Source organism: Megalops cyprinoides, chromosome 9 (assembly GCF_013368585.1).
Source record: "Megalops cyprinoides isolate fMegCyp1 chromosome 9, fMegCyp1.pri, whole genome shotgun sequence".
Taxonomy (NCBI): domain Eukaryota; kingdom Metazoa; phylum Chordata; class Actinopteri; order Elopiformes; family Megalopidae; genus Megalops; species Megalops cyprinoides.
The window spans coordinates 6,884,775-6,910,352 of NC_050591.1; the positions used below are offsets into that span (position 1 = coordinate 6,884,775).

At 44.9% G+C, this 25,578-nt stretch overlaps 1 protein-coding gene across 2 annotated transcripts; it reads left to right on the forward strand.

The window, feature by feature from the left end:
• Positions 1-608: 608 nt before the first annotated feature.
• LOC118782613 (large neutral amino acids transporter small subunit 4-like) lies at positions 609-24,147 on the forward strand. Of its 2 annotated transcripts, XM_036535993.1 has the most exons (15): positions 609-775; positions 3,292-3,532; positions 7,348-7,585; positions 8,003-8,058; positions 8,219-8,295; positions 17,407-17,499; positions 17,789-17,922; positions 18,351-18,553; positions 20,082-20,225; positions 20,675-20,692; positions 21,048-21,180; positions 21,281-21,413; positions 21,712-21,785; positions 22,090-22,213; positions 22,681-24,147. In XM_036535993.1, the coding sequence occupies exons 2-15, from the start codon at positions 3,373-3,375 to the stop codon at positions 22,840-22,842; spliced, it is 1,749 nt and encodes a 582-aa protein (XP_036391886.1). In that variant the 5' UTR covers positions 609-775; positions 3,292-3,372; the 3' UTR covers positions 22,843-24,147. The 2 variants fall into 2 exon arrangements, with proteins under 2 accessions (XP_036391886.1, XP_036391887.1); XM_036535994.1 differs by lacking the exon at positions 20,675-20,692 and having other exon boundaries at positions 22,681-22,842.
• Positions 24,148-25,578: the final 1,431 nt, after the last annotated feature.

Sequence of the window (25,578 nt, forward strand, 5' to 3'; positions counted from 1 at the left end):
CATTAATTTGATTTACCGTCCAAGAACATTTATTTTCAGTCAGCGTTTTAAAAAGTATGACTACTCCCATTTCTTTGGTTGAAGCATCTTCGTCACCCTGTGAGACAAAGCAATCAGTTGGTTAAAGCAACACTTATCCTGCAGTGTAGTTCCCCGACCATTACCGAACGAAAACAAAACGTGACACTCCGACAAGTCGCTTCAAAGTTTCAGACAGTGCTAACAATCCGTGTGTTCATCCTTTCAAATGGCAGCATGCTAATAAACAGATCAATTCAAGACTGTGTTTATTCTCGTCGACAGCTACATAATTATGGCATCACCTCTATATTATCAACCCTCATTCCATTAGCGGATCTCTTCAAGTTACATTTTAACAATGTCCTCCGAAAAAATCCCTGAAGTGACAGTCGCTTCGTAATCTGCGAGGTTTGTTTTTGTCTATTGTGTGCAAGAGGAGTCTAAAATCTTGCTTCGGGACTTATTTATTTATTTACCAGCTCTATTCTCTGATTGGTTCCAGTCTGTCTCTAGCTGTTCAGCTGGCCAATGGTGGCACAAGCCTGTTTGTGCAACGTTCGGTGAAAATATAAAAACAGGAATCCGGCTTGAGGAGGGAAATATTGATGCAGCGTACGCCTACTGATAGTGGATTCAGTGAGAATCTGATTTTTAATGGTTTCAGTCTTTCTCAAGATAAAGTAACATCCGAATGAAAGTCACGCAAGAAGGAGAAGAAGCGTACGAATCTCTGTAGGATTTCGGTGCCATACAGGTATGACATGTCGTACAATAACACTAAGGGATGCTGTGATCTGATTTCAAGTGAAAGGGATATTAATACTTGATCTGCATAGCGGAAAAATAAGGACACTACATTGCAGAGGTTGTAATCTGAAAACTGAAAACCCTTCACACATAAAGCGATGTCAGACGGGGTAGAGTAGAACAGTTCAGTGATTTGCGCTCCAGGTGAGAAAAAAGTGTAGCTATATGGCCATTTAAAAATGGGATCCGCTATCATCACCTCCTAGTCCGCAATATTTTCAGGCACCGTTTATTGATATTACGACAATTTTGTAACTGACAGCTGCGATTAATAATGAAGAACTTATAAGTGTATATATGCAGTGATTGTATTAATAGTCCTTAATAGTCTAACTGCATTGCAGTAAACACTGATAGATGTGGATTACACAGGGTCTGATACCAGTTGATGCTTAATAAACACGTCTTGGGAGGGGTTGCCCAAACAACACAGTGTTTGTGTTCAGTATAACTGGAAATATTACATGCAGCAACATCCATAACATTTAACAGAGACGAACTGCGTGCCACTTTGTAAAGAACAATTCACCGCTGTGAAAAACACTCAGGCGTTGAGCTGAACAATGTTTACGAATTATTCGGCGTTTTGTGGGGATACACATTGATGTTCAGGGCAAAGGCAAACATTATTGTCAATGTATAGAAATTAAAAACAGCTGTACTGTGTCGAACATGTCATGTGTATGCCTTCATATGGGGAGAATTCAGATGCTTTGTTAAAGTGTTTGTTTTAAAACATAAGGCTTGTAAGCTAAATACTAGACTGCATCCTACAAAATAATGTTGCGATCATACATGCTACGGTGTGCGATGGACAACACATTGGACATTTCACCAGTATAATTCACTTATATACTTATACAGTTCATTTATTTTCAGTAATATAGAAATAGTGTCGTTCAACACAATGTTTTCACAGCACAGCGTTGCAATTGTTTTGTCGAGAACATACGGTCTATTTGTTATTTCGGTCTGACCTAGTAACGGGTGACAGAAAAACAGCATCAAAAAGTGACGACGGAGGCCGAAAACGAGGAAGTGTAGCCGAGGCGCTGTGCGTTTGTTGCATTACATACAACTGACATACGTGAATGATGGTGTAAAATACACGAACAATGAACGCACACAAACAACACAGGGCAACGCGCAGAGCCGCAGGACAGATGAGCTTCGTCAGTGTGTTATAGGGGGTGAGGGGGTGGCTGGGTGGGGGGTTCGGCGACAGGCGGAGGCGCACTGTAGGGGCTGGTGATTTCAGTCCAGTTCAGACCAGTTTCGGGAGCTGCTCGTTTCCCGCAGGATACAGGAGCCTGTTATTGTTTGAGGGCAGCATCGTCTTTCAGTCAGGGAACACACTGCGTGTGTTCATCATTGCGCCGCAAACTATACAGAGGATTGTCTTCACACAATGTTAGCACAAATTATCTTTAAAACAAGGAGCAGACTTAACTTTTAATCGCGAAAAAGGTTAAGGTTGTATGGCTTGGAATGTCATGAAATAGCAGCTAATATAAATACATTACGTCTGATATCCCTTATACACGATATACCTCTTCACACTACACATGTAAATATTTTTAAAACGTGTTTTTAGAACTCAATTTGAATTACATTTTCATGAAACTTCATCTGGAATACAGTACAAGTACCATTAAACCTTTACAAACATTCACCATACTAGATAGCACCAGTAGGTGAAGCGTGAAGGAAGGATGCTCTGCACTGTGTTTGCAGGGGGAAAAAAAAGAAAAAAATATTTTCATAAAATCTCGCGCCGCACCGGTTCGAACCGGCTGGAACTCGGCCTCACGTGGCTCAGTTCTTTGGTGCTGTTTAGTCGTAGCAAATAGGAGAGACGTATAAAACTCCCCCTCCAATCAGCGCGGCCCGGGGGTGTTGCTGTGAGACGGGAATGGGTGGAGTTTGTGACTCAGACACGCGCTTCACAGCTCTCAGCTGTTTTTTGTTTGTGAAATTCTCCCCCAAGATAAAGAACAAAGACCAAGAGAATTCCATTGATAAAGACCCGAATTAAGACACAATATTCCAACTGTCCAATTCTGAACAACTTGTAAACACTTTTAAACATAATATCCATTATTTTTTGAAAAACAACATCCATTCTTTACAATGTAATGTTGTGTATGTGAAAAAATAAAAACGTTGGAAAGATTTGTAGCCAGCGTTGTTGTTAAGAAAGAATTTAAAATATATCATAACATAACTGTCATTGTTAGAGCCTAAATTGAAATTAGTAAGGATGGAATGTCTACTAGTTATTGCAGATAATGTCAGAAGATATGTATCATTTTCCATTTCAAGTAATGGTCTCATTAACCTGTGGTAAATCTTGAGTTCCTGTGGATGCAATATAATCCAGGAAATTGTTAGACTTGGGGTCTAACATATTATATTGTACTGTATGCCACACTGTTAGAATAATTTTTTTTCTTTTACCAACAGTATCTGGGGCTTTTTCTCTAGCCTCACCCTCAGCTTTCTGGGACCCCCCTACTTTGTCATTGGCCCAGCCTCCCTTCAGCCATGGCTCCCTCTCTGGCAACAGCCTTCTCCCGGCGGTGGTGGATGGCGGTCACAGCAGTAATCGAGAATCTGCTGTTTTCCGCTGTGCTGCTGGGCTGGGGCTCCCTGCTCATCATGCTCAAGTCCGAAGGTTTCTACTCCTACCTCTGCCAGGAACACGGTAAGGATGGAGCACGAGCCTGGTGTTGGAAAGGAGTTCAGACAGCAGGAGGTCTGCCATTGTGGAGTGTTGTGAGGTTGCAGCAGACACCCTGCTGTGGCTGATAATCAATCACTGATAGAGAGCCTCTGTGTGGCTGTCCACATTACAAATAGGCTTTCTGATTTGCCTTACTTAAAAGAAGCAATGGTTTTTCTCTGCAGATTCATGTTACCAGTCTACATTGAGTGTACCTATTTAAAAAGTTTTAAATTCTAAGAAAGAATTAGTTCCTTCAAAAATATTTCAGACAGATTTAATGAATGAGGTACAAAAAATTCAATTTTTAGATGAATTCTCATCATGCACTGGGAAGCACTCATTTACCAAAAGGCAGCGGTTCTTCTAAAGGGACAGAAATGTAGTCATTGAAGTAAACAGACCTGATTTGGCACAAAAATCCCATTGCAGCAGTAGGATGGGGTCACTTGGTGCCCAGCAAGAGGAAATACAGGAAAGGAAAAGAACCTAACCTGTGGAAGGTCAGTTGGAATTAACAGGTGGCACTGAGTATGCAGCTTTTCCTTCACCGATATTCATTTTTAAGGGGAAGTGTTTGCTGAGGGTTTTTACCATGTTTTGTCCAGCCAATATCTACAAGACTGAGCTGTAGGCCTACTAGATGATGACTGCTTTGGGTTCATGTCTGATAAGAGCATCAATGCACCCATTTGGTCTACAGGGAGCCATGAACCAGTTCCCAGCTGGGGTCACTGAACCTGTGTTTCAGTTTGATCAAGTTCATGCCCAGTGTAAAGTGGTGTGTGCCGCAGAGCTCTTACTCACACAGTGGAGTCCTGAAAAATGGATTTCCGAGAAATCAGACTGTGGACCTCAGATCACATCATGGCTTTTCCTACAGCTGCCAAACACTTCAAGCCTGTTTGAGCGCCACTGATTAAGACACTAAAAGGAAGACCAGTCGATAATGATCAGCTCATTCAACGGGCAAGCAGGAGTGTGACGAAGCTGCTTGGGCCTGGAAAGGGATTTGGATTTGTTTTAAATCCTCAACATCAGAGTCAAGACAAAATCAGCGAGAAAGCAAACAGCTGTGTCAGGATTACTCATTTTAACAAGGGATTATATCCAAGTGACCTGTATGTGGATATGCTAAAAATACGTAAGTGAGTAAATAAATAAATAAAAGCTCAGAAAATCCACATACAGTCATTTTTTCCCCCCTATCAAAGCTCCGGTGTCTAGTCTCTGTTCATGCTCAGCCTTGTCAGTGCTGCCCCCTGCCCCTCCGTGCCCCTCCCATGTCTCTGTGCCCCTTCTCCTGCTCACTGTGTGTGATCTCATGAGAAAGTAGTCAGAATCTAACATTTGTCCGCACTCAGAAAACATTCATGGGCAACGTTTATTCCTGTTGTGCGGGAGCCCATAACTTGCACAGATAGACATGAAATGAGTCAATTAGTGCAGTAGAGGTATTACCAGTATTCAGCATGGTCTTTTAAAGTGTTAATATTAAACCTCACAAGAAATAAACTTGTTTTTTAACCAAACTACTTCACAGAGTTGTGATGGATTGGCATTCAGCATGCAGGCAACAGTGGCTGTACCTACACTAAAAATGACCTACCTAGCATGGTAACCAATTTGGTATAATGCAGTATAGCTAGCTGTAATACAAACACCGTATTTCCCTCCTAACCTCATGTATACCCATATTATAAACAGATTCATAGATACTAACATTTTATTCCTGCGCTCCTTTTGTGTTTTCTCATCTTTCCATGGGAAGGGAATGGGAGATACAGATGTGGCAAAGATTGAAAGTCCAGATTCTCTTCAGACGGCAAGATGAGTAAACACAGTGCAAAGTTGCACAAAAGAGTTTAGGAATCATCGATTAGTATTACTTTAGAATAGTGTTTGGTCAGTTTGTGTTCGGTAATGTGGGCCAAATTATGTGTTGGGTAATGTGAAATGTGTATTGGTTTCACTTTGATATCTAACTGGTTGTCTGTGATGTTTAACTGGCTTGCTATCTTTGCACTTTAGCAGGGAATGAGATAGTGTTGGGGTCAAAAGCAGGAGTATTGCATAAACTATAGAACAGCTAGCTAGCTGGCTGTGTGTTCTCACAGTTAGGACGTCTGTATGGCAGGCTATCTAGCTAACTAGCTCCAAAGTGTGCTCCTCTTGGTTTTAGCTGGTTAGATAAGTATATTTAGCCAGTTACCTGAGTATCTCATTTTTATATTGCTGAATATATTTTTACTATTCATTATTATTGAATGTATTGGGGGGATAGATCAGTATTTTATCTTAATGCAAGGTAGACTTGCCTGTGGTCTGAAGTACCTAAACAATTGACACAGAGCCTCCAAAAGCAATTCTCAGATCCTGAAAGCTGCTGGCTTTGACCATAACTCATGATGCCGTGTTTAAATCAAAAATCTGTTGCGAAGATTTTTTTGGTCTGAAAGACTGATATGGAAATGGTAAGAAAAATGGAAGTAAACTACTTAAATTCTCTTTCCTCCCCTTCCTCATTCCCTCTGTCTTCCTCTCGCCAACCTAGCTGTGTAAGAGCTCTATTCCATCAAGTTCTTACACAAGTTTATAACTGATCTTAGGCCAAAACAACTAGTTTAAAAAATGGCCAGCAAATGTTGAACTGTGTGTGCCCATTGATGATTAATGCGGGGGGCTATTTACAGTATGTACGCTTGGACCGCTCACCAGTCTGGGGGTACAGACATGGTCCCCAGCTATTTTTGCAGCCTGTTTATCTGTCCTGGGCTGTTTGTCTGACCTTTTGCTGGCCCCAGTGATCTTATTGCCCAGCAGCTGAGATGCATGTAGGAAAGAGCGTGCTCCACAGATTAGCATGACGTAAGATGTCAGATGTTTTCTGAGGACATTTGGCACCTTTCCACAGAAGGAATTCCACCGTTCAGAAGTCTGAGTTAAATTCTAAATGAAGCTTTGATGCAGTGGCTGGAAGGGTCACAGCCACACACAGTAGCCTGATATGAAACTACCCCACCCCTTCCTTTATCTGAGTTTCCCCTAGGGATGTCTGTTGTTACACTGTTGCTAAAACAGCAAATCTATATATCAGGTCTCCCTCAGATAGTGTTGTGGTCTTGTTCTTATTGCATGTTTGCTTCTAAGGGCACTTCTGCTGATATCTTTGAACTCTGTAGCATATTTGAACAACAGATGTTGTTTTCTTCAAAGAGGAGGCATGGCAGTTTGCAATAGATAGTTTACAATTCGATAGCAAACCCCCACACCTGCCTGTTACCATACAAAGAAATTGTGGGCCCATGTTCTTGTGCTAATTTAAGCAAGATTGTAAACTCTGGCTTTGTGTTGTGCAAGAAAAAAGAATGACAACTCACTAGAGAGATCCAAAATGTTGGAAAAAAAATCAGCTTCAGTCTGGAGTACTTTTTATTGTGTTGTACGGTAATTTATCATGTCTTAAATAAATGATAAACAGACAGTCACTCATTGTAGCTATTTTCTGTTGTCTCTAGCTAATCCTGGGGTTGTCTTTTCTCATCTGACTGCTGGGTTCTGGGGGGACAGAAATCATTCCTTTTACAATACATTGTATAAGCAAGACACGTCACAGACACTGGCTGTGATCACATTTGGTTGCATTTATGTTTGATGTACATAAATCATTCAAGGTAAATCAAGGTAAAACAGACCAGACCTAGGTGCTACCTGTGTGTTCAAAGGCCATGTTGAATTGTGTATTTGAGAGCACCTTCAGCGAGAGACTCAAGTCCTTCTCCCCTGCATCCCTCCAGCGAATGGCTCAGTGCTGAACCACACACAGCCCATACAGGGGGATCAGGACAGGCTGGCCCCAGGGACCCCTGCGGTGGAGGCGCACCTGCAGATGAATGGCTGGCCCATCTGCAAGGATCAGGATGAAATGCTGAACCTGGCCTTCACTGTGGGCTCCTTCCTGCTGAGTGCCATCACCCTGCCACTGGGCATCGTCATGGACAAGTATGGGCCGCGCAAGCTGAGGCTGCTGGGCAGGTGAGGGGAAGTTCCTCTGTGTGTGTGTGTGTGTGTGTGTGTGTGCGCGTGTGCGTGCGTGTGCCGGTGTGTGAGACACCTCTAAAGAGATGGCTATAGAAAGCCCACTATTCTGGAACAATCACTGGCCTGTTTACCATTAATCAATTAATCAATCACGATTAATCAATCAATCAATTCTGTACTATTTAACAATCTGATTTGTGGTTCAGTAAAATGTCAGGCCATGTTTATTTTAGTAGTTATTGGATAGTGTAGAATTCAAATGTAATCACTGAATTGTGATCTTCACACAACTTGTAGAGCTTGTAAAGCTTTAATCTGATGCATTGATTTTTTTGTTGTGAAAGTTGTCTCATGCTGTAACTGTGCTGCATTCCCAGTTTCATAGATGAATGCAATTCTCTGTAATTTCAGTGCCAGCTTTGCCTTCTCCTGCCTGCTGATTGCCTATGGAGCCAGCAACCCCAACAGTACGTATGCCTCTGTCCTAATGCTGACTTTTTACCTTTGTGTCTGTCTGTCTCATTCTACCTGTCTGTCTCAATGGACTTTCACTCTATGTGTATGGTTTTTTTCAGCTCTCAGTTTTCTTTCCTTCTTGTTAATGGTGTGTCCATCTGTCCTGCACAGATCTGTCAGTCCTGATTTTCATCGCCCTTGCACTGAATGGATTTGGAGGAATGTGTATGACCTTCACATCTCTGACGGTAAGTGGGAGAGGAGGTTAGAAGTGCATTGAGCCTTCTCATATCTACTTTGGGGAAGGGGTTGTGGGGTGTTGCACCACTGAAGGCATGCTTCAAAACACGCGTTTCTACCTTCTTACTATTGTTTGCCACACCAGTGATTTGGTATTGTCTCTGCTCTTAGTGTTAGCTTTTTTGTGCACTTTGTAAGTTGCTCTGGCTAACAGCACCTGCTAAATGACTCAATGTAAATGTGCATTCTTAGCTATGCAGTTTACGAGATCACCTTTGTTTGAGGGACAATTTTATGCCAATGCAAGAAAAGCTGTGAAAAGATATGATGAAGAAAGATGAAGTTTTTTTGTGTGTGTGTGTGTGTGTGTATGTGCATACTGCCCCATGACAAAACATTACCATTCATAACAAATACAAATATAGTTCGAGTGACAATAGAAAAACTGGAATTTCTTTTGCGACAATGCACTGGGGGACGTGCACTGAACATTGAACAGCTGCAGTCATTGATACTGTGTCTCTTGCAGCTGTTACAGTGGCTGTTAGCTGGCAAGTAAAACAGCTGTTAATACATTTTGGAATAAAGGAAGAGCAAGGCCTAGTCACAGACTGACATGTCTGTTGCCAATACACCAAGCCATACTTTCCACCATGTGGGAAGATCATTCACTTTTCCTCAGGGCCTCGGACAGCTCAGCAGTCTGTACCTCAGAATGGAAGTTAGAGTAAGGTTCAAACCTACATGCTGAATACTGCTACATTAGACTAAATTAGACTCTGCCTAGCATATGCCACAGTTGTTTTTTTTTTTACTGCAATTACAACTGAAACATACATTTAAATGTATATATCCCCACCCCCTTTTTCTGTCCCAAACGGCTGAATGTAAACTGAGGTTGAGATGTCAAACAGGGAAGCCCATATACGTCATCTTGAAGTTTTTTTACAGTCTTAGCCTATCTTTGAGGTCAAGGAGTTTGTTGTTCCACAGAGACCAGGAGCTGAAGAGCAGGTTTCTGTTCTATCAGTCTCACCATCTGTCCGCCTCATGTTGTTTTTTATTCCACCTTATTGTGCTCCCTTTGGAACATGTGCGAGCATGAGCAGGCCTCTGGCTGTTGACTGTCAGCCTGCCTATGTGATCTGTCTGGCAGGCACCTGATGTACTGCTCAATGTTTTTCCTAAAGTGAGCTTGATCTAAATCTCGAAACTCTAGCTCCGTCATGTATGCAGTGCTGACCAGGGTAAGTGTCAATTAACTGGTCAAAAATAGGCCTTGGTCGACATTCAAAGAAGCATATATCCCAGTTTAGCTTTCAAGAAATTCAGCTCACATTATAACATTAATTTATTATCATGAAACAATCATTTTTGTGATCCTTAAAAACGCCTTTGTGGAGTTTCCATTTATCACAGACAGCACAGATATTTCTATTGTAATATATATCTCTCGACAATGAGATGTACACAATGCAGAAGCTATTTTTCCTGTCAGCTGTTCGGCCAAAACATAGTCTCTGAAGCCAAAGTATATTTATCAAAATTTGTTTTCTCCTACTGTGGTGTTAATGACAGCATGTAAGTCTGCTTTCGTTCATATTGGAGTGGTGTATTAAAGCCTGTGTGATGGAAAACCAAGCAAGTCTGCCTGCCAGGGCCAGTATGGCTCAGCTGAGTGTAGCTCTTCCATCAGTGGGCTGGACAGTTTGTTGTTTCAGCTGCCCTATCACAGTGACCTCTCCCCAGTAAACCTTGACTGTTCACACTGATTTCAATAACAGTGTGTCTAAGACTATTGATACAGTGTTGTTTTGTTAACCCTTATCCACTGCCATATCCTGTTGTGTCCTATATTTAGTAACCACAGAGCTACTGCATCGCTTCTTGTATGTTCCACCCAAACACACACACACACACACACACGAAAGAGGAAAAGGAAAAATGAAAAAAAAAACATACTAGTATTACAAATCAAAATAGTATTCATCCCAGTAGATGGTCATGCTTAGTTTAAGTGTTTCTGTTGGAAAAGAAATGGCAAATTTACATTTTCAAAATCAAATTCATTAGGTCATTTGTTCACTCTTATCTAGACACTCATTGAAAAGCTCTAAATATAACTGCAAGCCATTTTCTGTTTGTAGTCACAGATGCTGATGTTTTACATTCTGATTTCAAAGCACAACAAACAGAAATGAATTGATCACATTTTATTTTGTGTAGTTCCCTTTACTCTAAAGCACAACAAAAAAAGAAAAGTAATTACAAAAAGAAAGCATTAAAATTAAGGACAAAGCATTCAGATTGGCTATGAGTATATAAAATTCTAAAGTGGCGTAAACAGAATCATCAGACAGCACAGTAAGAAATGATGGCTATACATGTGGTTATATGAGATTGCTAAATGGCAGCTCCATTTCTTCGACGTAACACTGACTAGTGAAACACGATTCCTGTGGATCAACTTTGACCCAGTGAGGGTAGCACAGGCAAGATCGAATTAGCGCATGGAAGGCAGTTAGCGAAGGTGGAGCCGCTCTGAAGGAGCGTGGCGCTGATTTGTTTTCCGACTCGAGATTTCCCCAGTGCTCAACTCGTTTTCTCTCTCACTTTCCCTTTGCCCCACCTATTCTGTCTATTCCCTTACATCCTCTCTCTCTCTCTCTCTCTCTCTTTCTCTGTGTCTCTAATGGTCCTTCCCTTGAGAGAGAGAGAGAGAGAGAGAGGTAAAGGGAGTTTACCATGCTGTGCTCAAACAGCCATGTCCTCTCACAGTGCCGAGTCAGCACTCCAAGCAGCTGCAGTAAACAAGAGGAGAGGAACCTGAGGAGGAGTGGAGCGGGGTGGGAGTATGGAGGGGGGGGGGACTGTGTGATCCCAGACCTCCCACCCCTGCCTTCTGCTTCTCCAGTAAACAGATGCTGCTACCCTGCCAACCTTCTCCTGTTACCCACATCCCACCCCCGCTTTCCTCTCAGTGCTCAGACCCCCCCCCCCCCCCCCCATCCCTCCCCCGTTCAGTCAGTGGTAGCGTTAGTAATCAGTGCTGTGGATGTAGATATATTAAGATTTTATTTAACCCTGTAGGTGCCCCTTCACATATGTTACAGCAGTCATGCTTCCTATACAGCTTGTGTTTGTTGTAACTGCACTTCATAAAGCTCTATTCTTGCGCGAGCTTTGAGAAATTTGATGCTTGATTTAAAAAAATGTACATTCATGCTGTATAGCTGACCTGTCTGGTATTTTACATTACTTTACATTACATTACATTACTTCATTTAGCAGACGCTCTGACCCAGAGCGGCTTCCATTTTACACCCCTTTTTCAGGCGAAATGTACCTTTAGCCCCCAACTTTCAGTTTGGTGCTTACTGTTAGCTGCCTATATTGCTGGGACCATTTCCATGTCTGCGTGTGTAAATTCCCAAATTGTAGATTTTTAAATGCGTTTTTACATTTCTGAAACTAAAACTCCAAAAACAAACATATAGAAAGCATTAATGATTTACTTCCTGTTCTCATTCCTGGCATCACTGTAAAATGGAAGCGAAACCTGGAGCACTCCCTGGCACTACCTTTGTAACTGTGCCAAATTGGTACTATCTGTGGCGCAGACTGGCAGGACCAGTGGAGTACAGAAATAGAAAGCTGCAGAAGGCTCTGGAGCATGCCGCAGACGCATCCAGAGAAACACCATCTCTCTCCTCCCCTGTCTGTCTGTCTGTCTGTCTCCTTCCCTCCCCCTGTCTACCCAAACTGTCTGTTTTGCTTTTGATAAGTTAGTCCTCCTTCTTATTCATTCAGCAGTAATCCACTTTCTTTGTCTCTGAATGTGAGTTTTTCATCTCAGGCACTCTTTAGAGTTATTCTCCCTTCTGGAGGTGTTTACTAGCAGGATTGAGGTGGAATATAATTCTTCTTTGTGCACTTTTGCAAAAAGGTTCTACTTTTTATACAGCAGTTTAAAATAGATCCTTAAAAGATGAATATGGAGGATTCACTGGATAAGTACAACAAAGCAATTGAGGGAGACAGACAGCATGGGGTTCTTCTTAGTGAGTGGTAGGAGTTTCTCTCCCCAAGTCAGGAAATGCACACACACACACGCACACACACACACACATACACTCACACACACACTTCAAACAATCAGTCACACTTCCACAAAGTGCCTTTTTCTAAATGCTCACTTGCACCTTCCTTTGCTCCAACACATACACGCGAGGTGGGGAAATACAGAATGTGCTAACTGAAAACAGTGAGAGAAGAGGCCACTGATCTGAAGGCGATCTTGACGTCCTTATGAACGTTTACAGTCTGACAGTTGTTCGTTAATGACCTCGTTCAAAATGCTAAAAATCAATAGAAATGCACAAGACAGTTATGGCTCTAGCAACAGCCACAGGCCCGTCTACTTCCTGCAAAGCCAAAACAAACTGGATGCCAGGCTTCTGCTGATACCGTTTTAGCGCGGCGTGGATGGCAGTGTGACTGAGCTGGCATGGAGAATGGCCAGGTGGGGGTCTGCTGAGTGCTGGCTGTTGTCAGTGTCACTACGTGTTGACTCACTTTATGACTTTGCTTCTGAGCAATCAGGATCAGTCTGGTCGGGGCTGGTTTATAACTGCTGCTATAAAAAAACGAGGAGCACAGCCATGAGCCAACCAATTTTCTCTTTTGCTTCTCTGTTCTTCTGCCTGTTTCCTCTTCTTCACTCTCTTTCCTGTTTCTCTCTTGTGATTTAAGAGCAAACCAACCCCCCTCCCCCCTGACATTTTATGGGAATTACTTTGCACATACAGAGCTATAGATAAAGACACAAGTTTGAGACCTAATGAGAACTTCACACAAAAATGACAATATTTCAGTATACAAAAGAAAGTATGATATGTACATCACTTACATTATTTATGCACGCAAAGAGTAAAAAACTTTACTCCCTGTTATTTTTTGGTACAGAGGAACTAGGAGCTTTTTGGCTTGGGTGTGAAAGGTCAGAGTTCTTTTTGTCCTTGTGTCCCTAGTCTTTGTGTTGTTCCTCTTGACTTTAAGGATGTTTGCAAAGAGTGAGTAGGGTGGTTTACTGCCTAGGCATGTGTAGATGAAGAACACTAAGCGAACACCCACAAATCAGCTGCTCACGTGTGCTGATTCTCTCTGTCTACCCAAACACTGCATATAGGGTATCAGCACACTTCCTGATATCCCACATCATGGATGCACCCTTTGAGTGACAATGGCTGACAGTTGTGGGTTAATCTATGCGTTAACTACAACCTTTGTTTGCTTCATGTTTGTGTTCCACTCATAAGTTTTAGAGGATCCCTTGGTATGTTAGTTCTGTAAATACATCACTGATACTGTAGTCCCTTGAACCATTGCTACTTTGAAATGACATCCCTTTGAATTGGAATCAATGACATCTCCTTTGTCTTTATTGAGCTTAGAGTGAGATAAAAAGGTCACCCCTTCCCCGCCCCCTAGAGATAACAACACAATGGTTGTGTGTGAGCTAGGCATTTCTGTGTTTCTGAAACTTCTTTCAAAACCTCCGTGGTGATATTGACAGTAGGCTTCCATTAGCTGGAGACCTCTACCCCTCTCAGTGGATGACTCCACAACACGTTTAAAACTTTGTGTATCTGCTGGGTTGAGCACCGCCACTCTTAACAATTCATTTAGTCAAGTTATGAGTTTGAGTGGGAGCATGAGTGGAAGCTGAATGAGTTTTCTGAACCCAGTACGTTACAGTCCCATTGTAAACTGTAAGCACCATAGTAGTAAGATCCTATTTAAGTCTCTGGTTTTGATCCTTTGTGTGGAGGCTGCCATAAGGCCTACGGCAACATGATGAAACTGCAAACAGATATCCACCTCACAAAACACCAGTCATTCTGAAAGATCAGAGCTGGGAATAGAGCTAGGAAGCCTGGCAATCTCACTTCATAACTAAGCAGTACCTGTGCCCTCAGAAGGTAAACAGTGATATCCCTGCGGATTGCCCCAGTCTCTCACCCTGATCGCTGAGCTGTAGGGTCATGCATGAGTTGAGCTAATCTCTTCCAGTTCTGAGTCGGCAACAGAGGTGACCTGGCTTGCCTTTTTTTTAACCGCTTGGACATTGTTTTTTCCCCGTTTTTAGTCAAGCCTTGAGAGGTAGAATGTTTCTTACACTGTGTTCAGTCACACCTGGTATAGAAGTGCGTGTGCCATCGTGTGTACATTGAGTAGGTGCCTTGAACGGATTTGCTGTGCTCAACACAGCATCTCACATCCACAGTGTCTACCTCTCACAGCTAGGTGCTGATAATGTACCCCCCCCCCCCCCCTTTGGACAAATGGGACAAATGTCCCATTCAAAGAATTGTATACATTGAGAGGAGAGAGACTCAAGTGTTAGTTAGTCTGCAGAAAGTGTGCTGCATTATCTTCCCATGTGAGTAATTTGACCTTGAAGTCCATCTGTCTGATCCAGTCTGATGCAGTTTCTGAGTGTGGAGGCTAAAAAGGGCTGAGTCAAAGAATGCATCGAAGGTTTATGAGGGCAGTTCCCCTTTCCGAAAGTGACTCACTCAGTCACACTCAGCCGTGTGATGGCCCGGTGGCTGCAGAGTGACGCAGTACAAGAAACAGAAACTCCTGATGTTGCAAGCTGGTCTTTTTTTTGGTGACAGCCATTTTTGCCAAGTCAGTGCTCTTAACCTAAGCGAAGACTTGCGTAAGAACAACAGCTGTGCCCTTTCCCAGTTTCCTGACAACCATTTTCCTTTTGGATTTAAAGTGTTTTTTTTTTTTTTTTGTTCTTGGCGTGAACACACATTGTTGACTTGCAAACTCCGTCACACTTGTTCCCCTTTTAAACCGAATGAACCGTGCTGAGTCAACACTTGCAGGAACATATCTGGGCCTGGTTGTGGTTATGTTACAAGAATTTGAGCAGAAAGAGAGGTACATGCTATCATAAACAACAAGGCGGGAGAAAAATAAACAGTTGATGGCATGGTCGGCCAACTAGATCAAGGGTAGGACTCAGAATTTAAGTGTTATTGTTAAAGAGCCACAGTAATATGTTTTCAGAATGTTAATACCGGATTGATTTATTTCATGAGAACTGAGAACTGTCAAATGTTTTATTGTACATCAGTTTGGATGTGAAATCTTCTATTTTACGCTTGAAAATCACAGCAATAACATTTTTAGTCACACTCATTTTAGTGGCTACACACAAAGTTATGAAGAGGCACGTGAGGTTGGCCACCTCTAATTCTCCAGCTTTTGTTTCACGAACGATGGTTGGTTATCTAACATGACTGTTATAGCTACTGTTTAATTTTTTGTGATACCATTTACTAGTACACAGCTACATGCTTTCTGTATTAAATGAATAGCAAATGAAGTTAGCATAGCTACTAAACACCTGTATTACTACAGGGGACCCCATTTTAAAAAAAAAAGAAAACAAGCAAGCAAATATTACAGTTTTGAATGTGTGATTTTTCATATCACTGGCTAAAAATCATTGAGTGCAGTCCCTTTTCCTGACTGCTTTGGTGCTGACTTACATAGCATGACCACACATCACAGTTGGTTCTTGCTTGGCTGTGTTGTGGAAACCCGGCTGGAGCCACGCGAGGTCAGCGAGCATGGCTCCAGCAGTGTGGAGGTGGAAGAAGGGCATGGCTGCTCATCCACTCATTCTCATAGAAGGACCTTTCCCAGCTCAGCTGAAAAAAGAGGAACAAAAGTGTGATTATTATCGTAATTGTCATGCTGGATGTTTGGCTTTCCTGTCAACCTTTGTTCCAATTATAGGTTGTGAGTGGCAGCTGAGCAGAGCTCTGGGTGGATGGGGTGGGGGGGGGGGGTAGTTCATTCTTGCCTTTAACAAGCTTTGGGCCTCAGGACTAATGGGACTAAGGGATGTTTGGGGAGGGAGAGAGAAAGAAGACAAAGAGACTGTTACGGGAAGGACCTGTAGGCAGTGGGTAGTCATATCCCACTACAGCTACAGTAACTGTGCTGAATTCTGTTTCTGTCTCCAAATTTAGTATTGAGCACCAGGCCTCCATTATAACCGAAGACGCGTGACTCACTCAGTTATTTCTGTTAAGTATAATGTATGATGTATGAAATCCTTTTTCATCTGAGGATTACAGTTTAGATTTCTGTTCACTGTACTTTTTACTAAGTACATTTTGCATTTATTGCCTGAAATTGTCTTTACATGTTGCGTCCTGTGAAATGAATTTCCCAACATGGACCATGAAGGTGCATGATTGATTGATTAAATCATTAATTCATTCAGTGTGTAGCTTCCTTCCAAGAAAGGTAGCCTGTGAGTGAACCTGTTTGCTGCTCTTGGTGTTGATTTATTCTTTATTTATTACAGTTAAATTTGATCACTTAATTTTATCCAGAGCATATTACAGCGCAATATATGACATCTAATGGGAGAGAGGTACATGTCTCTGTGTCATGTCCGTCTCTCCATCTCTCCCTCAGTTCAATTTTGTGCCTTTCACAATATTGCCATCTTCAAATATTTAATATATCTGTTACAGCTCTCTATCTTTCCTTTGGCCCTATCCCCTTAAATCCCTTGTCCTAGTTAGCGGTATATTCCTATATTTCTTTTCCTCTCTTTCTGACTTTCTTAACCTCTCTCTTTGACCTCAGCGAAAGTTGTTTACAGTTTGCAATTGAGAACAGGCAGTGTCTGTGCCTTGAGCTGCAAACAGAAATATTATCACCCATGCTGCTCTGGCCATTCTCCCACTCAGCTATAAATAGTCAGAAACAAAGTTGGAAAGACCCTGCCCACAGGCTTTTAACCACGCCCCCCAAACTGAATCCCACCAAAAACACAAAAGCGCCTCTCACAACTCAATCTGATCTGTACGGTCACTCCTGCCAGATGGTTTCCACATGAGCCTGACCTTTCTGCGCATCCCTGTGCATGCGCGCGCTCGTGTACGCGCGTGTCTTTTCGCACGTGTATGTGCGTGCGAGAGGCTGCACGTGGGTGCGTGTTCGTGCACGCTGGTGCAGTTGCTCAAATAGGCAGTTGCATTCTCATGTTTTGCCCGCCCGTGTTCTCTGTTTCACTCCCTCAGCTGCCAAACATGTTTGGAGACCTTCGGTCCACGTTCATCGCGCTGATGATCGGGTCCTACGCCTCCTCCGCTGTCACCTTCCCTGGGATTAAGGTACAGTGTTACCACGCTCTCCCCTTCTCACAGTCCACAACCTGTCTTGCTGTTACACATTGTTCTGCATGACATCGTAATTACCTCAGTCCCGCTCACCCACTCAGCATAATATACTGCAGGTGGCCTCTTACATCAAAGGCTTTCATATACAATAGCATTTAGAATGATTCCCCTACCTATCACTGTCTCTGTTTCCGGTTTTGGAGTGTGGCTGAGATCTGATCAGTGAGAATAATTATGATCAGATGCTCATGTATAGTTTGTGTGTGTGTGTGTTATCTCGCAGGTGGTCTATGACCTGGGCATCACCTTCATCACCATCCTGCTGGTGTGGGCTGGCTGTGCCGGCCTTGTCTTCATCAACTGCTTCTTCAACTGGCCGCTGGAACCCTTCCCCGGGCCAGAAGACATGGACTACACGTAAGAGGAGACATGGGAATGCACACGTGCACACAAACACAGGCCGACTCAAAAAGCACATGCAAGGACACATTCACTCACACACACACACGCACGCACGCACGCACGCACACACACACACACACACACACACACGCACACACGCACGCACGCACGCACACACACACACACACATTATTTACAAATGGAAGTATGGACTGTACATGTTCTGCATGGAGTGGACACACTTATAGCTATCACTAGTTGTCATTAGCTAGCATTTAGGGATATGTTTTAATAAATGTGGAAGCTTCGCTTATGTAAGGGTTGCATAGGCTTGGAGCTCCAGTGGCTGGAGAGTGTTAAGGGCTTGTGTGTCATTATTCATGCAGTGCTCTTCACCCATCGAGGCATTGGTGACAGTCTCTCTATCTCTGTCTCTCTCTCAGAGTGAAGATAAAGTTCAGCTGGCTGGGCTTTGACCACAAGATTACAGGGAAGCAGTTCTACCGGCAGGTGACCACCGTGGGGCGCCGTCTGAGCGTGGGCAACTCCATGAAACAGAGCCCCAAAGAGCTGGCAGCACAGGAGGGCAACAAGCTCTGCCTCTCCACCGTCGACCTGGAGGTCCAGTGCAAGCCTCAGGAGGAATGTAAGAGTCTGCGCTCGCACCCAGACACGCCCACCCTCAATCTGCACAGCTCAGCACACCGCAGCGAGACCATGCGCCCGCACTTGTGTAAGGGCTATTCGCCTCCAACTACTAAGACAACATTGGAAAGTTCAGCAAATTCAGTTACTCAAGACATGTCATACTGCCTCTCCTGTTCCACTTCCTCTTTTGGCCCACTCCAATCCAGTTTTGACTCTGTTCCTACACGTGAGGCACGTGCTGTTCCTCCCCTCTCACCCCATGGTTAATAGAATTTCTCACACTGTTCATCGAAAGACACCCTGTGCTAACGGCAGCTCAAACACTAATGAAGGTGGATAGACAAGTAGCCTCCACCAGAAGCCTGACTAACCCAAAATTGGGGAGCAGAGAAATACAAACACGTAGTCAAAGAAAAGAGAAGTAAGAACTCATGCTCATCCAGATTCCCTGCACAATCATATAAAATGGCAGGTTTAGTGCCGACAGTGGGGTCGGTGCTGCGTCAGTGTTGGGGCACTTGTGGTTCCTCTGTCCGAGCCAGCCGAGCCAGCGGGGTCACTGGGGGAAAAGCCTGCCTCTCAGAGCCAATGTGCACACTCACTGTGCCCTTTGGCAGCACTACCCCAGATCTGTACAGTGTAATTAGTGAAAACCTCCCAAAATGCGCCACCCCCGCCTCAAATATAACACGCTCCCTCTCTTCCCCTCTGGCTGCGTTCGAGGCTCTTAAACCCCAGCGGGGTACCCCGCGAGAGGCTTTTGTACCAAGCAGACCGTGCAATCGAATCAGACCGCCTTCCTAGAAGCCCTAAAATATTGCTGCGCGCCTGGGGCCCGGGCTGAAAGGGGAGAGGGAGAGGGCAGGTTACAGTCGGTGGGGGAGAGGGGCTGATTAACCAGAGGGGGTGACAGTGACCACGCTCGGAATGCGGCTACAGTGTGGGGGGGGGGGGGGGGGGGGGTGGATTTCCATGTAGAGCAAGGTTTTTCGAGGAGGAGAGGAACCTCCCGTCCCCCCAATTGGATTTGTAAGGCCGTGTCATTTCTGCTTAACTCATGCTCCTGCAACTTGTCCAATTTCCCTACCAGCAATCTCCGCTCCCCCTCCCCACCCTGTTACTTGCTCTGTGAAGCTCGGTGGAGCAGGGGAGGCAGAGCGGACCTGGTGTCTCTGCCGCTGGCACACCTTCATGTCGAGAGCGTGGTGGATTCCAGAGGCACTGGGTCGTTATAAAGGAGCACATGTGGCGTGACCATAAAGAGCGCTCCCCTTCCCTCCGCGGGGCAGCGGCCTCTGTTTGCGTAACTGCTTAACGAAGCCATTGTGTAAATGGAACATCACCTTGGCTAGTGCTCCGGGTGTAAACTGGGGGAAAGGTAACCCTAAAGCCAACATGTCTCCTGCAGGAGCGGAGCTGTGTAGTCCTGAGCCAGGGCGTACTGCTGAAAGAGAGAGACGTGCAGTTTAAGCAGAGATGGACTCACCCTGCTGTCTGTGTTTCTCCCTCTCCCCTCCCTCCTTCAGCTCAGTCCTTCATGCGCAGCATCTTCAGTCCCATCTTCATGCTCAGCTTGATCACCATGTGCGTCACCCAGCTGCGGCTCATCTTCTACATGGGAGCCATGAACAACATCCTGGAGTCCCTGACCGCCGGAGACCTCGACACAGGTGAGCGGCCGAGCTGTGTCTGAACATGTGCCAGCGTGCGTGTTTATGAGGCAGAGAGAGGTGATAACAGTGGGAGTGAGGGAGGTTATATCTGTGTGTCTTTACCACATGAAAAGAATATTAATGCAAAATTAAATTCCTGGTGGGAAGATGGCAGCAGGTGATCCTTTACAAAACATACAAAACATTTTGTCCCTCTTCTTTTTGTTAAAGTGAAGAGGCCTCTGGCACGTGCATTTTACCCACTGAGAAGTAAAAGGGTTTTCTTCTCAGTCACCTTATGGATGTTGCCCCCTGATATTTTGGACTGAGGTCCTGCTGTGCAGAGATGAGATGCCTGCCTGTTTAACGGGCCACAGCAGCTGCAGCTGACTAATCCTCCCGGTCTTTCTTCCTCTTTTCTTTTCTCTTTTTCTTGCACTCGCGCTGGGGTCTCGGTGCCTTTCCAGCTGGGAAGATGGAAGTGGGTAAGGTGGAAGGCTGGATTAGCGTTCTAACCCTTAGCATTCATGGGGCTGTTCACTCTGCACTGTCATTCCTCTCCATTGGATTCATCACTCCCCTGTCTGTGACTTTAATTTACCTCCATCTTGTGTGAGGGGGAAAAATAACCCCCAGCTGCCTTGTGTTTTATAGCTCTCATACCTCCCCATCACTAGCCCAGCCCACCCAGTCATCCCACCCAGTTATTAAAGGCTGAAGAAAAGTATTCCAGCAAAGAAATGCTGATTGTAGTACTGTGTCTCACAAGCGTTTATTAGCTTTAGCGAGTGACCCCATGAGTGACCTCTGTCTTCCCCTCTCTTTGTCTCTATCTCTCAGTGAGTTTGTACACCTCCATCTTTGGCGTGCTGCAGCTCCTCTGCCTGATCACCTCCCCTGTCATTGGCTACATCATGGACTGGAAGCTCAAGGAGTGTGACGACGGGGAGCCGGACGGGAAGGAGGCGGCCAAGTGAGTCTCACTCAGCGCAGGTTGACTAAAGTCCCCCTATCCTTTCTGCCAGAGCAAGTCTTTACAGCAGCTTTACCTCTGCTCTCATCCCATTCCGAAGGGACCCGACGCAGCCAAAGCGACGCAGCAGACAGATCCAGAAGATCACCAATGCCACGCGGGCCTTCATCTTCACCAACCTGCTGCTGGTCGGCTTCGGGGTCACGTGTCTGGTGCCCAACCTCCCCCTTCAGGTAACGGTCCTCCTTTTCTCTCCCACTTCAGTGCAGACCACATCGCCTCCATTGCTGCTACGAGCCCATTCAGGCAGAAGAGGGCGAACGCTGGTGTGGAGCAGGACTCACGCGTTGCTGCAGCTCTGCAGCAGTTTTGCGCCCCCTAGTGTCCGTACAGATTATGACCAGCACTCCATAATGAATCGCCCCAGTTGTAGTGCTGTTGTTTTAGAAGGCAGCCCACTTGTATGCAGATGAAGTCAGGCAGGTTTATAGTACGAGACCCATGATTCTCTCTCCTCTCGTCCCGCTCCAGATTCTGTCCTTCGTCCTGCACACCATTGTGAGAGGGTTCATCCACTCTGCTACGGGCGGACTGTACGCCGCAGTGTGAGTGTCACTGGCCGCTCGCACCTTACAGGGGAACATTACAGCAATGTCTCATCACTGAAATATAAAGATAATATTCTTACAACAATCTGTTTTATGAAGTGTTTTTTGGATTTTACCACAAGATGTTTTATGAAGAAACATCTGAACCTTACATCACTTTACGGTTGCATAGGATACTCTCTTATCTGACTTACATAGCTACACCAACAATTTGTATATTCAATAAATGTAATTGTTTTGGTCTGTGTGAGCTCTGCAGGTTGTTTTAAATGTGACCCCCCCCCGTGGGCCTCCTCTCCAGGTACCCGTCCTCTCAGTTCGGCAGTCTGACAGGGTTGCAGTCCCTCATCAGCGCGCTGTTCGCCCTGCTGCAGCAGCCGCTGTTCATGGCCATGATGGGACCCCTCAATGGAGACCCACTCTGGGTACGGGAAGCCGAGTCCGCTCCGGCCGCACCCGCGCACGCCATCACACACGCCGTCACACACGCAGTCACACACACAGTCACACACGCGAGAGCCGATGACATACTGTGCTGTGGAATCATGGCATCGCGTGTTTAAATACACTAGACCAAAGTTTTTTTTTTGTAACGCCACTTGGAACCTCAGTGAGCCTCATTATAATACAGTGTAATTAATGTACTTTACACTTCTTGAAAAAACTAATTTGTTAGTTATTACTCACACGGTGTAGATACCACTTTTTTCCTTTCATGCAAAAACATCTTAAAACATGAACTGTTCACACCACATGACAGTATACAACTTTTGCCAGACTTTTTGTGCTCGGTCATTGCTGACGGCAGCTATACTGATTTGTACAGCTGCGCTTTTCCGCTAACTGCTTAACAGGAGTGATCATGCTGACTGGTTGTCTCCGTCCCGCGCAGGTGAACGTGGGCCTGCTGGGGCTGAGCATGCTGGGATTCTGTCTGCCCCTCTACTTGCTCTGCTACAGCAGGGAGCTCCGCCGCAAGAAGCAGGAGCAGGAGGAGGACGCCAAAATCTACGTCAAGATCCACGGCAGCAGCAAGAACGAGGCCTTTGTGTAGAGAGGAGAGCGAAGAGCGGCAGGAAAAGGGGGAGGAAGGGAGGGGGAAGACTTGAAGTCACAAGTATGACCCTGTGATGATCACCCCTCCCTGGCCCCTCCCGCCACGCCACCCCTCCCCAGTATTTGCACACAGAAACCACACTCACACACTGTTCAAGTCACAGACATTCCCAAACACTGAGTCTCAATCACGCACTCGTCATGTGCCGCTGCACTCCGCCACCTCTCACAGAGACCTGCAGCCGACACAGTTCAGATGAGGATGAATGCGAACACTTCATCACAGTCGTGGATGCAACTGTACATATATGCACTGTACTGACACACTGTGAAAGACGTACAGTTCTCACACATGTAAGGTCACATTTCCTCAGCACAACACTCACTGATCTGCCATTCTGTGGCACTCTGTAGAACCTGTGTCTCTCTTGCTTGTAAAGACAACACCTGGACGACAAATGAGGACTTGAAGGAGGGAGAGAGAGTCAAAGAATAAGTTGGAGGGGGTGACTGGTGACAAGTTCCCTTCTGACCTGTGAAATGCTCTCTCATCCTTCTTTAAAAAAAGCGATGACATGTCCTATTTCGCCTGATGCACAGAGCAGGAGTGTCTTTATGTCCTGAAAGTGACACAAAGAGCTCATAATTAAAAGCAAATTTTGGAGATGGAGACTTTTACCACTGGAAATGACAAAAAACAAACAATATGATTTTCCTTTCAGAAAAAAAAACTCTTTGGTTCTGGTGTTATTGACCAGTGTGATGCCAGTATTCATAACTGCAGTGACCGAATCTGCCAAGCGGGGCGCTCCTTGTGCAGACATACTGACAACCTGCTCATGTTTGGTGCAATGCAAATTCAGGGTGGACAGCACTGTTGGAGGTTCCTTTCCTGTGAAATTTACTTCCTAATTTCTTGTGGTTGCAAGAGCTCAATGCTTTTTTTTTTTCTGAATCGTTCACCGCGCATTAGACAGTTTCCAGAGGCTGGAAGAACCAAAGAAGCTGTACTGGCGTTTTGCTTCCCAAAATGGTGCTAAGTAATTGTGAAAAAAAAAACTCCAATAATTGTGGCTTTCTGATGTTGGAAGAAATAAACCACTTAGCTGTTTTCCTCAAGCTGTTGTCCTCCAGGAACAGCAATACAGTGTTTCCATCTGTGTGTTAAAAATAATGGTGGAGCACCGTGAACGCCGATCAGCTCCCATGATAACAACGGTGCGTGCACTAACAAAGGCATTGACTCTTACAGCTACAGGAAAAATACTGCAGGACAGGGAAGAGAGGGATGCGGGGGGGGGGGGGGGGGTTACCAGCTGAGGGGAGGATTGTAGGCAATGCAGAGTTTTAAGAATCCCGTGATAGCTCTACTCCTTTGAAATACAGTGTCTCCCATAATACCTCTCTCCTGGCTCCTCCATGCTAAATGGATATGCCGAATAGCATCTGCTCTAAAATCCCTCCCCTGAGAGCTGATAGAAATAGCAATGCTCTAAGTCTAAGGCCTGGATTCAATACTGCTGCGTTAGGCTTCCTCATCAACTTGAAATGGCAAATATGGCCAGGCGTTAATGAACATTTAAGGAAAAAGGACTTTGTTGGTTGTTAAATTGACTTCAGTCCTCTGTTACCCTCAGTCTGTCGTAGGGGGACTGTGTTCCACATTATACTGTCACTGATGTTGTCATTGCCTTGCGTTTCAGTATCCACTCTTCTCTCCCGCTGTATTTGCCAAGTCCACACTGGAATCCTCACTCCTCACTGCCTGGGATTCTTTTTTTCCCATAAACCTTATCCTCTCTTCTTCTCATTTAACCAAAGCCATGATTGCTGCTCAAAGAGGCTGAGTGTTGAAGATGGTGTGCAGCAGTGTGGAGCGGCGGGCCAACTCATTATTCAGTGAATGGATGATTAAATGGCAAACGTGTCGATTGGCTTCATCCCTCAGCCCAGTTGTGCGTGAAATCCATTCGCCTGCCATGTATTTTCTGCCTGTCCTGTCCTGCTCATGAAGGGCCAGGGAGGTGCTCTGGTGGGACAGGACACCATCCTGGGCACTGCGACTGGGCGAGTAGCGTAATGGGCCATTGTGGAGCTCTTTAGAGCTCACAGTCTCACAGCGCACGCAAATATAAACTGAGAGATTAAACTGTAGCAGCAATGAGGGATGGGGGGCAACCCAATCAGCATTGACCCACCCGGCCCATACAGCGTGAGACTGGATGAATTGAAGGTGCTGTTGCTCCATGCAATGTGCAACATGAGGCTGAACCACTCCACCACCACCAGCAATAACAGGTCAGAAACTCATGTTGCCCTGCAGTCCAGACCGGGGAGCACCAGGGAGTCTCCCTAACGCTGGGCCCCGCAGCACCAGTGGCTGGATGCCGTCAGCTTTCCACATTGTTTTTTTTTTTTTTTTTACTGTTACTTTTGCGTGTTTGTGTTAGCCGCCAGAATCGTTAGGTCTCGTCTTTACAGTACTAATTTACCTGCAGTGTCAAGCAATTGGATCTTTGTTAGGTATACAACTGAATCCAATTGGCTATGTGAAATGATTGAGCGAACGATTGACGTGAAGTTTAGATGTGTAGAATGAGATGATCTTTGGATCCATGTAGGCTCTTGCGTTGGTCTATATGGTGACCGTGTTGCTATGACTCCAATCTCAAGCATTCAGTACTGAGAGGGCCCTCTTCAGACCTGGCCCGACTGGCTGACTCAATTTCGCCTG